Here is a 14434-nt window from a genome sequence, read left to right as displayed (position 1 = left end):
ACCTGTAATTCTAGCTACTCAGGGGGTGGAAATCAGAGGGCTGTGGTTTGAAGCCAGCCAAAGCAGGAAAGTCCATGAGACTCTTGTGTCCAATTAACCAGCAAAAAGCCACAAGTGGAATTGTGACTCAAGTGATAGGGTGCTAACTTCAGCAAAGAAGTGCAGGGACAACGCCCAGGCTCTAAGTTCAAGACCCAGGACCAGAACAAACACAAAAAGATGCTTGTGAACAAAAACAAACTAATCTATGGAGACAGAAACCAGAATAAGATATTCCTCCAAATGGAAGAGAGATTGTCTAGAAAATAAGTGAGATTGACTTTTTGAGAATGATATAAATGTTTTCATTTTGACTGGATTATGGATATCTCTATTTCTTCGAAGCCTTCCTTATCTATGTACAATCTGACTTCATACAACACTTTCTTACATTGTTGAGCCTCATTGTTCCTCATTGGTGTTGAAAATTTAGATAAGCTCATGATGACTGTTGGCATGGGAAATACATGCTATAGAAGGCAATCCAGGCACCAGTGGCTCATATCTGTAATCCTAGCTATTCTGGAAGCTAAGATCTGAGGATTGCAATTTGAAGCCAGGCAAGAAAGTTCATGAAACTCTTCTCTTCAATCAGCTACCACAAGGCCAGAAGTAGACCTATGGCTCAAGTAATAGGATGCTAGCCTTGAGCAGTTACATATACACAATGGAATATTACGCCTCTATCAGAAAGAATGACATAGCCCCATTTGTAAGGAAATGGAAGGACTTGGAAAAAATTATACTAAGTGAAGTGAGCCAGACCCAAAGAAACATAGACTCTATGGTCTCCCTTATTGGGAATAATTAGTACAGGTTTAGGCAATTCATAACAGAGCATCACAAGGCCCAATAGCTATACCCTTATGAACACATAAGATGATGCTAAGAGAAATGAACTCCATGTTGTGGAAACAATTGTTGTATCACAGTTGTAACTACTTTCAACGTCCTATGTTTATCTGTAGCTTCTATTATTGATGATGTTCTTGTATCACCTTCCTGTGGTTGTACCTACACTATCGCTGTAATCTTATCTGGGTATATTGGAAACAGTGTTTATGGGTATTGGAAGTAGGAAATTCAAAGGCAATACCAAATTTGAGAGACACAGGGTAAAAAAAGAGAAACAACTACAAAAGCAATACTTGCAAAACTGTTTGGTGTAAGTGAACTGAACACCTCCGGGGCGGGGGAAGGGAAAGTGGGGGCGGGAGGGGGGTATGAGGGACAAGGTAACAAACAGTACAAGAAATGTATCCAATGCCTAACGTATGAAACTGTAACCTCTATGTACATCAGTTTTATAATAAAAACAAACAAACAAAAAAAAGCTCAGAGACAGTACCCAAGCTCTGAGTTCAAGCTCCAGGACAAGCAAAAAATAATAATAATAATAGTAAAGGAATGACATTGTCCCAAATGGCTTATGTAAATGTAACCTCTCTGTATGTCATCATTATAATATCAATAAAAAATTTCAAGTGAAAACTAGAATTAATAATAACATGCAAGGCAATTACTTTAGGAATGAAATGTATTTTATAAAATGTATTTTAATCCATTTGAAATAATAAAGATTTGGAGAAGCTACTTAAATCATTAAATGGTAATTAATTGAATTTCATAGCAGAAAATATATGTAATAAGTGTGTCTCCAAACTTGGGGAGATTTATTGAACTATGAGGATCTTGATACCCATAATAATTTTAATAAAATTATAGTAGAGTTATATATATCCATGTATATGATAATAATAAATGTCATACTCCCCTGCAAAATGTTGACAAATATATCTACATATATTTGTCATATCTACATATCTATCCTTTCTCAAAAACAAAAAAGAAAGTATTTAGCTTGACACTGGTGGCTTACTATTGTAATCCTAGCTACCCAAAAGGTTGAGATATGAAGATCCCAATTGAAAGCGAACTTTGGCAGAAAAGTCTATGAGACTCATCTCCAATTAACCAGCAAAAACAAAAACAAAAACAAAAAGTGAAAGTGTGAAAAAGTGAAATTGTGGCTTAAGTGGTAAAACACCTGCCTTGAGCAAAAAGCTAAAGGAGAGTGTGGTAGCCCTGAGTTCAAGACCCAGTGCCGGCATACACACACAAATGAAACATTTAATTCAGTTGACAATGTACTGTCTCAACCACAGCAACAGCATTGCTTTAACTAGTTGCACCAAAGTTAACAGTAAGCAATAAACAGACACAGAGATGCAAAGTAATCAGAACGTCGGATAAGCTCTTGATGGGAGACTCACCCTTCGAGAAAACCTACCATCCCAGGCCCACAGTCAGTCCCATCAGCCAGTGGCATGTGATGTGTGCGGCAGCCCTTGTGAACACCTTCAGCACTTGTGCACCATAGACGCCGGCACTGCTTCTGCACAGGAATAAGCACAGGAAAGCAATAGTGAATACATCAACACCCAGGGGCATGCCACATACAATCTATTCGTGGTTGTGATTCATTTCTTGGTTTCATAGTCCAAGTACATAAAATATCTGTACTAAGGTTTCAGCCATTGATTTTCTTCTAAGCACCAAAATGACTACACTGATGTGTGTGTGTGTGTGTGTGTGTGTGTGTGTGTGTGTGTGTGTGTGTTGGTACTAGGGCTTGAATTTAGGGCCTCATGTTCTTGTTGGCTGTTGCACTCAAGGCTAAGGATCTACCACTTTGAGCTGCACATCTATTTCTTCCAGCTTTTAGCTGGTTATTAGAAAGTAAGAGTCTCACAAGTATTTCTGCCCAGGAAGGCTTCAAACTGTGATCCTCAGAACTCAGTCAGCCTCCTGAGTAGTTAGGACTATAGGTATAAATCACTGGTACCCAACAACATTGATTTTAAAATAAAATAAAATACAATTTGTGTTTTATTCATATAACAAATAATAGGAAAAATGACTGGAGTGGAAATATTCAAAATTCTGTCACACATTTTTCTCTCTAGAAGACATCTTTCTAAAAGACTTTTGTTGTTAAATCTTACAATGCCCCTAAAGCCCTTTTTTGATGAAACAAAGGAATGTATGAATAATGTACATAGAAATACTGAATAATGTACTAAACATTTCCTGTTTTGTGAATATAATGCATACTTTCAGTTGTAGAACAAAGGGTTCTGAAGTTTTCCTAAGAAATAAAGTCCACAGACAGTTACAGAAGCCATGCCCAAGACAATTCGTTTCTTTTTCTTTGCATTTGAAATTCAAAGTTTGTGTAGTTCCTGAATCGGATCTGAAAGAAATGTATTGTCTATAGTGAAATATCAAAGGTAAACCCTTCCCATGGTGGATGCTAACCACTTTTTTTAATTTGTAGTTGTTTACTTAGGTATTAGGAGCAAGCTTTGCTATGTAAAATAAGCTTTGTAAGTCTCTGCATTCACTGTTAAGTGTCATTCATTCATTAGCAAATAAGTGTCTATTTTGTGGCCATCACTATGTATAAATTTGAATTACTTGGAATTCAGGCACTCAAAAGACTTCAGATTTGGGGCTTTCTCTAATTTTTTATGTTCAGATTGAGGATGCTTATTTGTATAATTTTAAGGAACAAATAAGTCTGCAGTCCAAGTTCAAAGAACTTCACAAGTTAGTACAACAGGAACCAATTTGGCTTTCTAAGAATAAATAAAAAGCAGTAACTATTCTGCTTGGAAAGATGAGCCATAGATTCACCAAAACAGTGACATTCATTCTAAACTAAATGTTTAGGATAAGTTTACCCTAAAATGAGTTAAGATCAGTTATGTGAAAATTAAAAGTACTTAAACTATGGGAAAAAATCCTCAAAGTACTTATAAAACATTGGTTTTATATACTCCAAGTTTAAATATTTTTATTCAAATCTGTCTAAAATGAAATATAGTTTCTTAGATTCCTGAGAGCTTTAACAAAACTTTGAATTAAAATACCTACATTTTCCGTCACCCCCAAAGTAATGTTATTTGCAAGAAAAATATTTGAATACTTTTAATTTCTAACTATGTAACTGCTCTGTGGCTCTGTTTTATAGTTTCAATTAGTCTTTTCTTCTCATTTTTTAATCCCTTTCTGCAAATACCAGATTCCTGAAGGATTTTTCAAACTAATATTTAGTTCCCCTTTCACTAGAGAGAAACAAGTTTCTATAGGGTGCCACTGGCTCACGTCTGTAATCCTAGCTACTCAGGAGGCTGAGATCTGAGGATTCAGGTTTGAAGGCAGCCTGGATATTAAAGTCCATGCAACTTTTATCTCCAATAACCAGCAAAAAGCCAGACATAGAACTTTGGCTCAAGTGATAGAACATAGCCTTGAGCAAAATACCAAGTGAGAGTACAACGATCTGAATTCTAGCCTCAGTAACAACACACACACACACACACACACACACACACACACACACACACACACACACACAGAGTGAAAGAAAAGAAGAAAAACAAAGTTCATAATTTTAACTGATTAGAAGAAAACTTATTCTAATTTACCACCTTAAAAACTGAAGCATGACTTTTCCTCCACCTTCTTACAACTATTATAATTTCTAGTATTTAAAAGGTATGTAGCTCTAAGTCTTATAACAAGAAACTTTTAAAAGAACTAGTCCAAATTCCTATGTTAAGATCATCCCTAATGTTGGTTGAGGTTTGGGAAAACGTTTATGAGTTATTTTAATAAATTCATTGTGCTATGATTTGCTTCGATATGAATGCAATACTTTACAAATGGAATCACAAATTTAAATAATTCCAACATGAATCTCCATTCTTACCCAATATAATACTGTTGTTAGGATTGTCTACTAACATAACACAAATCAAATAAAGAAACATACTCAACTTCAAAAGAGAGAGAGAGAGAGATTACATGTACATTTTGAAATTATTTTAACTATCACCTCAGGGTACTTATTAAACAAAAGGATAGAATGTTTCTTACCAAATAGGGGCACACTTGGGATCCAGGGCCATACATGAGCTCACACTGTCTGTTAGCATCGTGCAATAGGCCGGGCAGTTGTGAAGGCAAAGGATATACATGTTCACTTGGTTTGTCAAGAAGACATTCCCCTTGGCCAATGCTGTGGCAACGACAGAAAATACAGCACTGAGAACACACAGAGATATCGTCAATGTTAGTGTGAGGAGGGTGGGGTACAGGTACTGGAGCTTGAACTCGGGGTCTAGGTGCTGTTCGTGAGCTTTTCTGCTCAAGGACGGCACTCTACCACTTACTTGAGCCACAGCTGCAAGTATGGATTTTTGAAGATTAACTGGGGATAAGTCTCATGAACTTTACTGCTGGAACTGGCTTTGAACCATGATCCTAACATCTCAGCCTCCTGAGTCAGTATAATATTCTTCATCCCATATTCAATAAGAGTATATCTATTATTCTGTAACTTGAAAACCAACTCATGTCACATCAGTGTAGCAATATTTTTATACACAACCTCTGAGTTAAAAAAAAAAACATTTTTATTGCTGTTATTCATGGGGCTTGAACTTAGGTCATAGGCCCTGTCCTTGAGCTCATTTTGCTCAAGGACTGCACTCTATCACTTGAGCCAAAGCTCTATGTCTGGCTTTTTGCTAGTTATTGGAGGTAAAAGTTGCATGGACTTTAATATCTAGGCTGCCTTCAAACCTGGATCCTCAGATCTCAGCCTCCTGAGTAGCTAGGAATACAGGTGTGAGCCAGTGGCACCCTATAGAAACTTGTTTCTCTCTAGTGAAAGGCTGCTGCCACAGCATCACTTCTGGCTTTTTGGTGGTTAATGCATATAAAAGTCTCAGGGACTTTCCTGCCTGAGCTGGTTTTGAACCGTGATCTTCAGATCTCAGCCTCCTGAGTAGCCAAGATAACAGGCATGAACCACCAGTACCTGGCTATAAAGGACCTTTAATGTGCTCATTTGAACTTAATTCCCACTATTGCCTAAAAGGAATAATAAAAAAAGAATGAACTGGAGATGCAATATAGCTCAGGGATGCAGCTACTCTAGACTTGCTGAAAATGAGCAAGACCCTGTGTTCAATCCTCAGTTATTTTTAAGTAACAAATCATAAATTCCTCAAAATACAATTTATAATCACACCTTTAGTATTATTATCCAGTAATGATCAAGTGCATTATCCGAACTGCCCAAATGTTGTAAAAATAAAGCCCAATGTTTTTTTGTTGTTGTTGTTTTGCCAGTCCTGGGCCTTGGACTCAGGGCCTGAGCACTGTCCCTGGCTTCTTTTTGCTCAAGGCTAGCACTCTGCTACTTGAGCCACAGCACTACCTCTGGCTGTTTTCTATATATGTGGTGCTGGGGAATCGAACCCAGGGCTTCATGTATATGAGGCAAACACTCTTGCCACTAGGCCATATTCCCAGCCTGAAAGCCCAGGTTTTATATCAAATTAGCAACCATATACTCTGCTTTGAAATCAAATTCCAATCCAAAGACAATTATCTTGGCTGCTAGGCAATTTCAAGTCATGTTTATGAGCCTGGCTTTACTTATTCCTGCAGTTTAGATCAAGAGAGAAGTAACTAGAAAATACTTAAGAAACAATTAAATATGTGATTAGAATACAAAGTAAAATGAAGTTTGGTTGCATTTATGCAAACACAATTTTCTAGCATTTGTGGTTGTTGCCTATTAGATAAGTATGACTATGATCCAAATACCATTTGGGGGGAAAAGAAACTGATTAGAGAAAGCTAACAGAAGGTGAAGAACAGGAAATGCAAATCTGGATCTCATGTCTTCAGAGCTAAGAAGAATCTCCAAGAGCTCGTGAAGATAGAGACACTTCATATGGTATCCCTGCTTTAGAGAGCTACTTAGCCAAGTTACTCAGGAGGCTAAGATCTGAGGATTGATGCTCAAAGCCAACCCAGGTCAAAATCCTTGAGACTCTTATCTCCAGTATACTACTCAGAAAAAGCAAAAAGTGGAGATGTGGCTCAAGTGTTTGAGCTGTGGCTCAGGGACCCAGGCACCCAGGCTTTGAGTTCAAGCCCTGGGACTCATACTTGAGCCATTTAAACTCCTCCCAAAATACTACTTACTAACCTCTGTAGAATCAAGGACTATATAAAGTAATTATGCCATTAAGTATGATTACCATTAAGTCTCTCCAAATACAGAATTTTCATCACAAGAATGATTATAAAATATTAAAAATATACAGATACACAGGTCTGAACTGCAATAAAAGCTTCTGCCAGGCACTGGTGACTCATGTCTACAATCCTAGCTACTCAGGAGGCTGAGATCTAAGGATCATGGTGCAAAGACTTCCCGGGCAGAAAAGTGAAAACTCTGTCTCCAATTAACCACCAAAAAGCTGGAAATGGAGCTGTGGCTCAAGTGGTAGAGCACTAACCCTCAGCAAAAGATCAGGGACAGTGCCTAGGCCTTAAGTTCAAGCCCCAAGACTAGCACAAAAAAGAAATTTTTTTTCTTTCAATAATACACATATACAACTCTTTCCTTGTTTGTGTCCATCTATTCGTACAGTAAAAGTAAGCATGCACTGATGCATCAAAAAACTAAACAGACATTGAAACACTTCAAAAGAATCTACAATTTCTAAATCTTGTACTCTAAGAAATGTTTAAGGAGGAGGGAGGGGGATACGAGGGACAAGGTAACAAACAGTACAAGAAATGTATCCAATGCCTAACGTATGAAACTGTAACCTCTCTGTACATCAGTTTGATAATAAAAATTTGAAAAAAAAGAAATGTTTAATTATCAACAAAAGTAACAAAAACTCAGACTTACTCAAGGAACTCGGTGATATATTTCTGACTGCAAGTGGACCAAGTCCAAGGACTTGTGTTGTAATTTAAACTTGGCGCCATTACATGGTACTGATCCTTAACTCCAGCTTCTTTGCATTTAAAACTATCATCATGTGGCATATTAAATCTAAAAGTAAAAATAAACATTTAAAATAGACCATCTAAAAAGTATACAACATTAGTTATAGTATAGTATTATATTATACATATTATATATAGTATACAGTTATAGTATAGTATAGTATTAGTATAGTTAACAGGTCTTTTCTATTTTGGCTATAGTATAACATCAAATATGACTAACTCTGGTAACATTCGACTTTGTACTTTTGATCTTGCCATAATTTCATGTTTAGAAGCACATAGTTGTTGAGAAACACTAGACTGATATCTCTGATCAGCTGTATAGTCTTCTGGTTTGGCATCTTAACTTTAAACCATTAATGATTGGAGGAGTGGGGAAAATCGCAAAAAAATCTTCTCACACTTCATCATGCATACCTCAGGAGATGTGTGTGTGAACATATTGTAACACTGACTCGGTACAGCATCCAAAAGTACATGCACACATTCTCTAATATCCATCTATTCATATAAATAACTTCAGTTCTACTTCTGGCCAATAATTCATGACAATCAACGAAACTGGGATAATAGCCGGATTCAGTGATTCAGGAGGCTAAGATCTGAGGACTGTGGTTCAAAGCTAGCCTGGGCAGAAAAATCCATGAGACTCTTTTCTACAATTAAGCAGCATAAAGCCAGAAGTGGAGGCATGGCTCGGTGGTAGACTGCCAGCTTTGAGCCAAAAAGCCAATTGAGGGTATGAGACCCTGAATTCAAGCCCCAGTAGTGACAAATAAATAAATACATATGTAAACAAATAAATATAGGATAATTTGTTAAATTCCCAGAAAGCAATCATGAAATCAAAGATATTCAATAATCAGCAAGTCAGCAACAAATCCATGTGGATTCAAGTATGAAATCGAGTTCAAACAGAATGATGATAGCACAAAGATCAGGGTTTGTTTTTGTCTGTTGAAATCCATATTTAACTTGCTCTTTCAATTGACTTATCCCTTTCAAGAGAAGCTCACAGTTTCTCAGGAGGAAGATAAATCCTTAGCTAAGCTGGAGTTCTCTGCAAGAAGAGCTGTCTACAAGTTGGTAGTTTTACAAATCAGCAAAGAGGTCCTCCCAGATATTGCTGTTATATTTCGATGATCTGCAGACTCTCTCCTCATCCTAAAATATCTCTGCTCCTTCCATCTTATCAACAGCATGCAACCTACTGCTGAGATAGACCTATGCCACACAGGAACCCAAGAGGGGCCGGTTAATGAAAAGATTATGTCTCCTCGAAATAATTCAGCACATATGCTCAGATGACATCTCAAAGCATGAGTAGGAAACAAAATGTGGTCCAATTACATGAGGGGAACTCTAACCTCAGTAGATAGAAACAAACTTCAGGATGTACTCTGGGGCTAAATTTGGGAGCGATTTTCAGAGGATGAGTTTGAGAACCTTATGACTTTTCCTTGAACATTGTGGGAAATTATGGCCTCCATTCTTACAGCACAAACCCATGAAAACCCAGAAATTGTATGATAACCTTCAAATTAGAAAGGTATTTGTGTGTGTGGGGGGGTGTATGTGTGTGCACACGTTTGTATAAGCACACTGGTACTAGGGTCTGATCTCAGAAACCCATACTCTTGCTGAGATTGCTCCATTCACTCAAGCACTCTACATTTGAACCACAGCTCCACTTGTAGATTTTCAGTGATTAATTGGAAATACCAGTCGCAAAGAATTTTCTGCCTCGGCCTGAACTCAGGAACTATTGATTTTTCTGAGAGTTCACCACTCAAGCCTGTCACTCTACCATTTAAGCCATAGCTCCACTTCTGGATTTACAGTGGTTAACTGGAAGTATTAGTCTCAGAAACTTTTCTGCCTTGGCTGGCTTTGAACTATGATCTTCACATCTCAGCCTCCTGAGTAGCTAGGATTACAGTTGTGAGCCACCAGTTCCTGGCTTAGGAAAGGAATTTTTTCAAAAAACTCATTTAGTGAATAAAAGATATTCATGTTCTCTATACCCTACTTTGGCTCTGAGCTCTGAGAATAATAAATGAATTGGCATTATGGATATTTTGGGGAGCTTACAAGAGCCAAGAACCCTTGTAGGCCATCTCATAAACTAGCAGAGTATAGTACCTGGCCAGAAACTAGAGGTAGAGGCCAGAAGTGTTTGTCCTGTAATTCAATAGTATAAATGAAAAAAAAGAAAATTCCAGGGGCTGGGAATATGGCCTACTGACGAGAGCTTGCCTCATATACATGAAGCCCTGGGTTCAATTCTCCAGCACCACATATCTAGAAAACGGCCAGAAGAGGCGCTGTGGCTCAAGTAGCAGAGCGCTAGCCTTGAGCAAAAAGGAAGCCAGGGACAGTGCTCAGGCCCTGAGTACACGCCCCAGGACTGGCCAAAAAAAAAAAAAAAAGAAAAAAAGAAAATTCCAAATTCTAATCCTTTGCTTATTCTGTTCATCTGTGCAACCTGCCTGACCTAACACAGATCCATCATAGAACAGTCAGAGTTTGTGTTTCAGGCAGGAAAAGACACTCATGATACTTTGTGAAGAAATAAAGGCACCAATGATTTGACTGAAAAAAAAAAAAAAAGCCATGTCATTACCCCAAAAGGTACTCACACATGGCCAAGCTGGTCACTACAGTGGAAGGTACTTACACGTGGCCAAGCTCATGAGCTATGGTGAAGGCAGCACTCAGCCCATTCTCTTCACTAATAGAGCAGCTCCTCAAAGGGTCACACATGGTTCCCAGTTCCGCTAGGCCTAGAAAATGTCATGACAATGTTTCATCAAAATGGGAAGTGTCACCCAAATCATAAAGTAAGAACTAAATTTTAAAGCATTTAACCAATAGCATTACTACTTAGAAATGAATATACAATTCGCTGTTAATACTGAATAAACATTGTGTTTGTGTGTGTGCACTGTGTGTGTGTGTGTGTGTGTGTGTGTGTGTGTGTGTGTGTGTGTCAGTACTGGGGTTTGAGCTCATGACCTGGACACTGTCCTTGAGCTTTTCCACTCAAGGCCGGTGCCCTACTACTTGAACCACAGCTCCTCTCTTGGCATTTGGGGAGTTAACTGGACATAAGTGTCTCCCAGGCTTTGCTGCTCAGGCTGACTTTAACCTCAATCGTCAGATTTCAGCCTTCTAAGTAGTTAGGATTATAGGCATGGGACACTAACACCCAGCTTTTCTCATAGATATTTTTTGCCCCTAATTCTTTCAACCTGCTGAGTGGCTTAATTTGAACCTGTGTCTTTTACAGCTGTGTAGATATTTGGAATATGGTATTGATTCCATTGATGCTCAAACTTTACATTGCAAGCCTTAAGGTATACTAAATATTCCAAAATGATCAGGAAGATCATAACCCAAAACCACCTGGGCAAAAAATGAGACCCTACTTGAAAAAGAGCAAAAGCAAAATTGGTTAGAGTCCTACCTTAGGTGGTAGAGCACCTGCCTAGTGAGCACAAGGCCCTGAATTCACACCCCAGAACTTCTGAAAGAGCTATAGCATATCTTGAAGAAAATAAACCAAAAAGAAAAAGTGGAAATATACTATAAAATAACAAAAGTGAAAATAGTGAGGAATTAGATAAAAAATATGTCCATGGAATGAAAAAGAAATGTAGACTAAAGTACATACAGAATTTGAATTAGGAATTTGAATTTCAGATTCTAAGGAAAAGAGAAATATTCAGTGTATCACATGAGAATAGGAAAGAAGCTAACAAGCCAAATGCTGATGGCTCATGCCTGAAATATTAGCTACTCAAAAGGCTGAGAACTGAGGGTTACAGTTGTAAGCCAGCTAGGCAGAAAAGTCCATGAGACACTTATCTCCAACTAAGCACTAAAAAGCCAAAGTGGAGCTGTGGCTTAAGTGGTAGAGTGCCAGCCTTGAGCACAAAGGCTCAGGGACAGGGCTCAGGCTCTGAGTTCAAGGAGGGGTACAAAAAATATAAAAAAGCTAACAAAACAATATTCTTAATAACATATGGAAAGAAATATATACCAACAGGCTAAAGATCTAAATGTAAAGGAACAACTTTTATAATGTGTATTGGAAAACAGAAGAATATGTTCAGTCCTTGAGTTTCAGAAGGGTTTCTTAAAATAAGATACATAACTGTTAACCACACAATAAGAAGTTCATTTATTCTGCAAAAAATCACTAAAACCTCAGCAATAAATTGTTAAAAGATATTTACTATACATATATATCACAAAGAGTTTGATACCAAGAAGTCATAAAGAATATTAGAAAAGCAGAAAAGAATAACAAATAGTATTGCAGAAAAAAAGTGCAAATTTTTTTTCAGTTCTTTCAGAGAAGGACATATGAATGACAGCAAATAATTGAAATTCTGTTCAAACTTGCGAGCATTCAGACAAATGGCAATTATGACATGAAGTATATTACTTTTAGACTGGCAAATAGGAAATATCTGGAGATATTCAAGATCAGCAAGTATACTATAAAAGATAAATCTCTAGTCATATGCTGGTGCTCATACCTATAATCCTAACAATTTAGGAGGCTGAGATCTGAGGACTGTGATTTGAATCTACCACAGGAAGATAAATCTCAGACTCTTATGTCCAGTTAACCAACCAAAAAGCTACAACTGGAGGCATAGCTTGAGCAGTAGAACAGCAACCAGAAACAAAAAAGCCAATCAAGAGCATAGGCCCTGAGTTCAATGACTATCCACTTTTGATAAAGAATATGTGCTGTAAATTGGTGTGAGCACATTAGAAAATAATTTGACATAACTTATAAGATTGAATATGATTATCTCTCATTCCAAACATTTGGAAACCATGTTTCAGATTTCAGAGCTTTTTAGATTTGGGAAAACTGATAAATACATCTGGAAATATAAATGTAAGTCTAAGATGCTTCAAAATCTGATAGTTTTCAAATGCCATGTGGGTACTCAAAATTTCAGAATTTGGAGTATTTCCCATTAGATGTATTCAACCTACATTAGCACAGGTAATGACAACCATTGTTTATTGCTGTTGTTGTTATTTTGGTATCAGTCTTGGGGCTTGACCTAAGACCTAGGTGCTGACCTTTGGCTTTTTTTGTTCAAAGCTAGTGCTCTATCCCTTGAGGCACATTCTACTTCTAGCTTTTTGTGGTTAATTGTAAGAGTCTCACTGACTTTTTAGCCTGGGCTGATTTCAAGCCATGATTTCCAGATCTCATCCTCCTAAGTAGCTAAAATTAGAGGCATAAGCCGTCAGCACCTGGCTAGTGACAGTAATTTGAATTTTAGAAGTATACTCTCATTCTTACAGCAAAATTCATAACAGAAAAATGCTGGAATTAGCCCAATGTCCCTAAGAGGGACCAGATGTATAATTATGAATGAAATGTTGCACAGAAGCAAAAATACATAAACCATAAGATTCAAAAAGAAGCAAATGCAGCAATTTCTTATTTAGAAGTACATGTTTACATAACACTACTACTTTTCTAAAGATGGAAGGAGTTGGCAAGGACAGAATTCAGGGTGGTGGCTACAGTGGGAAAGCAGAGAACTGGAGTGTGGGCAACAGTTGTGGCCAAGTTCTGATGCTTCATTGTGGGCTCGTCACTATTTATTTTATGAACTAAAAAATGCAAATTAAATATGTCAAAGCTACATACATCACTCCATATCTGATTATTAAGACATACATACTGGTTTTTTGCTATCTTATAAAATTTACAAAGGCACAATCAAGTACTAGAGTGATAGCCAGGCACGAGCAGCTCACACTTAAAATCCTAGCTACTCAGGAGGCTGAGACCTGAGAATCATGGTTCAAAGCCAGCCAGGGAAGGAAAGTCAGTGAGACTCTTATCTCCAATTAACCAGCAAAAAGCCAGAAGTGAAGCTGTTTCTCAAGTGGTAAAGCTCCAACTTTCAGTGAAAAAGCTAAGGGATAGCACCCAGACCCTGAGTTTAATCCCCAGTATCAGCACAAAACAAACGAACAAAAACAGTAATAACTATAATAATTTATCAAAACAACTAATGAAAATTATTAAAATATCAAATTTTTAAATATTCAAATATTACCTTAAATAATTCAGTAAACAATTATGTAAGCTAAATTCAGTGAACAAAGTAACTTACCTAATGTGTCACATCTCCCTTTTGCTCCACAGATGTCTTCCCTTAAAGAAAAATATTTATTTTGAAGCATTTTCAGAAATTATATTGACAATGAGCCCAAATTAAAAAAAGGTTTAACTATAGTATGGCTATTGCCTCTTATGCTACCTTCAAAACTGGTTCTTATTAAGCTCTCAGAAAATTTCAATGAAGACCTCTGTACAACACTTTAGTAATAACAATAGAATTATACATTAAAAAAGTCAATGTTGAGTAATGCCCCATCTGTGCATATCAATAAGCTTAGAAGCTCATAGTGTGAAATAGATGAAGCTTTAATCAAGTTCATCACAAAACATCCTCAGTATATT

The 14434-nt window shown here is 37.2% G+C and overlaps 1 protein-coding gene across 1 annotated transcript in view; it reads right to left on the bottom strand.

The window, feature by feature from the left end:
* Positions 1 to 14434, bottom strand: part of Adamts20 (ADAM metallopeptidase with thrombospondin type 1 motif 20) — a 110857-nt gene that overhangs the window by 64494 nt on the left and 31929 nt on the right. The window contains exons 7-11 of the mRNA XM_048350887.1: positions 14085 to 14125; positions 10604 to 10709; positions 7823 to 7969; positions 4981 to 5122; positions 2330 to 2434 (exon numbers count right to left, since the gene is read on the bottom strand). Coding sequence (XP_048206844.1) covers positions 2330 to 2434; positions 4981 to 5122; positions 7823 to 7969; positions 10604 to 10709; positions 14085 to 14125 — 541 coding nt within the window. The remainder of the gene's footprint in view (positions 1 to 2329; positions 2435 to 4980; positions 5123 to 7822; positions 7970 to 10603; positions 10710 to 14084; positions 14126 to 14434) is intronic.

The sequence above is a fragment of the Perognathus longimembris genome, chromosome 1 (assembly GCF_023159225.1).
Source record: "Perognathus longimembris pacificus isolate PPM17 chromosome 1, ASM2315922v1, whole genome shotgun sequence".
In the NCBI taxonomy this organism is placed as follows: domain Eukaryota; kingdom Metazoa; phylum Chordata; class Mammalia; order Rodentia; family Heteromyidae; genus Perognathus; species Perognathus longimembris.
This window is presented reverse-complemented; position numbering and strand designations above follow the sequence as displayed.